Source organism: Branchiostoma belcheri, unplaced genomic scaffold, assembly GCF_001625305.1.
Source record: "Branchiostoma belcheri isolate BF01 breed outbred unplaced genomic scaffold, Haploidv18h27 scaffold14, whole genome shotgun sequence".
Classification (NCBI taxonomy): domain Eukaryota; kingdom Metazoa; phylum Chordata; class Leptocardii; order Amphioxiformes; family Branchiostomatidae; genus Branchiostoma; species Branchiostoma belcheri.
Window position 1 is genome coordinate 20,096 of NW_017802824.1, and position 2,131 is coordinate 22,226.

The following is a 2,131-nucleotide window of genomic DNA, read 5'->3' on the forward strand; positions in this document are numbered from 1 at the left end:
TCACCACAGCAATTGTTGTATAAAAGTTTTCCTGATTTAACTTGTTTTTATTTGTGTTCTCGCATTTGATATTTCTAATACTTCAGACTAAACTATGTAAGTCTGTTTCTTTGCTAATAAAGTCATGATCAAAGGTTTCTGCATTTTTCCAATGCTTTGAAAAATGCTTGGAAAATTGGAGATAGTCTCTGTGATATATCCACTTCCTTTGCCATATGACGAGTTCCGGCTGTCTACTGTAAACAATTGTTCTACCACAAACCGTCTTTGTTAGCAAGACTGGCGTTCCAGAACTTTTGACCCACATGATTGACGTGGGCTATTCATCATCATCATTTAGGCTATTAAAAGTATATTGAAACGTTTGGTGCTCGTTTTATCTCTCCGTTAGCCTCGCCTGATATTCTTACCCTCGTTAGGTAGCCAGACCGTCGTGGCGCTACAATAGCTAGGGCCATATATCAAGCAGTGCCCATCGCACGATATGGGTTTTATTATTATTACCTTCACCAAGGAGATTACATTTTCAGTTGCGTTTGTCATTCTGTTATTTATTCAGTTGGTCAAAAACGGCTGGATGGATTGTTTTCATACTTGGTACATCGGGAGTAGCCTCCTGTGCAGGCCCCGCGGCGGTGGAGAAGAGTTTTTGACGCGTAATTTTAATATAGCCGGCCATCCTACATACCGCCGAGAGAAGGTTCCATTCCGCCCACGGAGCCTGCAAAAACTGGGTGTCAGAGCAGACATTGATAAAAAATATGGTTACCTCGTTATGAAATAATACAACGTCGTCCTCCCAGTACAAGTTTTAATATAACTATTGACACACGTGTACCACGTTTGCCACAACGTATAGGAGTCGTCTGCCATACATTGGCTTGCTGTAAGTTCCTCCGTCGGTGCATCCATGACTAATGACTGATAAATAAATTGTTACGAAACAGTCTTTTTTGTGTGTCTGATATATGTACACATGAAACGGACATGTACGAAACCGCGTAGGCTTCTTACCACAAATACTCCGGAGCAATCATTGACTCTCACAACATCGTCATAGTGTGCATATGCTAAGTGACTCACCTATAATGTCATGAATGTGCAATGGCATCAAGTCATGAACCGTGATGAGGGGGGTATAAACTTAGTGGTGTTTGGGATCACATTATTAATAACTGACATTTGTTTTTCTTATTGTTTGTAATTATTATGATTCCTTACAATACATATGTGACAAAACTTTTAATAATTTCTATTTGGGACTGTGATAGCTCAGTATTGCCAGTTAACAAGTTTTATATTATGTATAGAAACACTTTACATTTGGAACCGTTTATTTCTCTATAATGAAACAATTCCTAATATGTATGTCACAATTACACTACGTTCCGGAATGCATTGTAACGCCATGTTGATTTGATTATATGGATGACATCCGCGCGCGCATGAATTTTCGGCTGTTTCCAAAAAAAAAAAGTTTTCAAACCTACTGTAAATCGTACAAAACAGTTGCAAAATGAGCAAAAATTTACCATAAGTTACAAAAAAAAATTAATAAAAACTATACCAATGTCGTAGAATGCCAAAATCAAACGAAAAAAGACGAAATTGTAAGGAAATGAACTTGAAGATTAGATTATTCGCCAAACCATATTCTGTCCCATTTGCTCAACCCTCATGACCACGTAGATTTCATAATGAAAACAACTTTTTTTTGGCAAAACTTTTTTTTATCCGCACGCGCGCATCAGTTTCTGGGCTCCCGGAGGATGTCATCCATATAATCAAATCAACATGGTCTAAAGAATAAAAACTAGCTAAAGTGCACTATGAACTATGTAACACCTTTAGTGCACTACGCACCAAGTAACATCTAGCGTCAGTGCACAGTAAACCAGTCAGAATTGCCTTGATGAAGATGACAGACAGTCATCGAAACGTCGGCTTGAAACATAAATGGTTTGGACCGACACTGAGGCGTTGCCAAAAATATTATGCTCATAAATTAGTTAATGTGGATACGGTAATATTGGATAGTAAACAACGTCTTTTATGAAGCAACTTAGTCGCTTTTGAATATCTAGTGAACGTTCAATGTAGTAATCCAGTAAACACCAACCTGTTAAACAAG

The 2,131-nt window shown here is 38.0% G+C and overlaps 1 protein-coding gene across 1 annotated transcript in view; it reads right to left on the minus strand.

Annotated features, from left to right (window-relative positions):
- Positions 1-1,333: 1,333 nt before the first annotated feature.
- LOC109464494 overlaps positions 1,334-2,131 on the minus strand; it is a 246,415-nt gene continuing 245,617 nt past the window's right edge. Inside the window, exon 27 of the mRNA XM_019761502.1 lies at positions 1,334-1,341. Coding sequence (XP_019617061.1) covers positions 1,334-1,341 — 8 coding nt within the window. The remainder of the gene's footprint in view (positions 1,342-2,131) is intronic.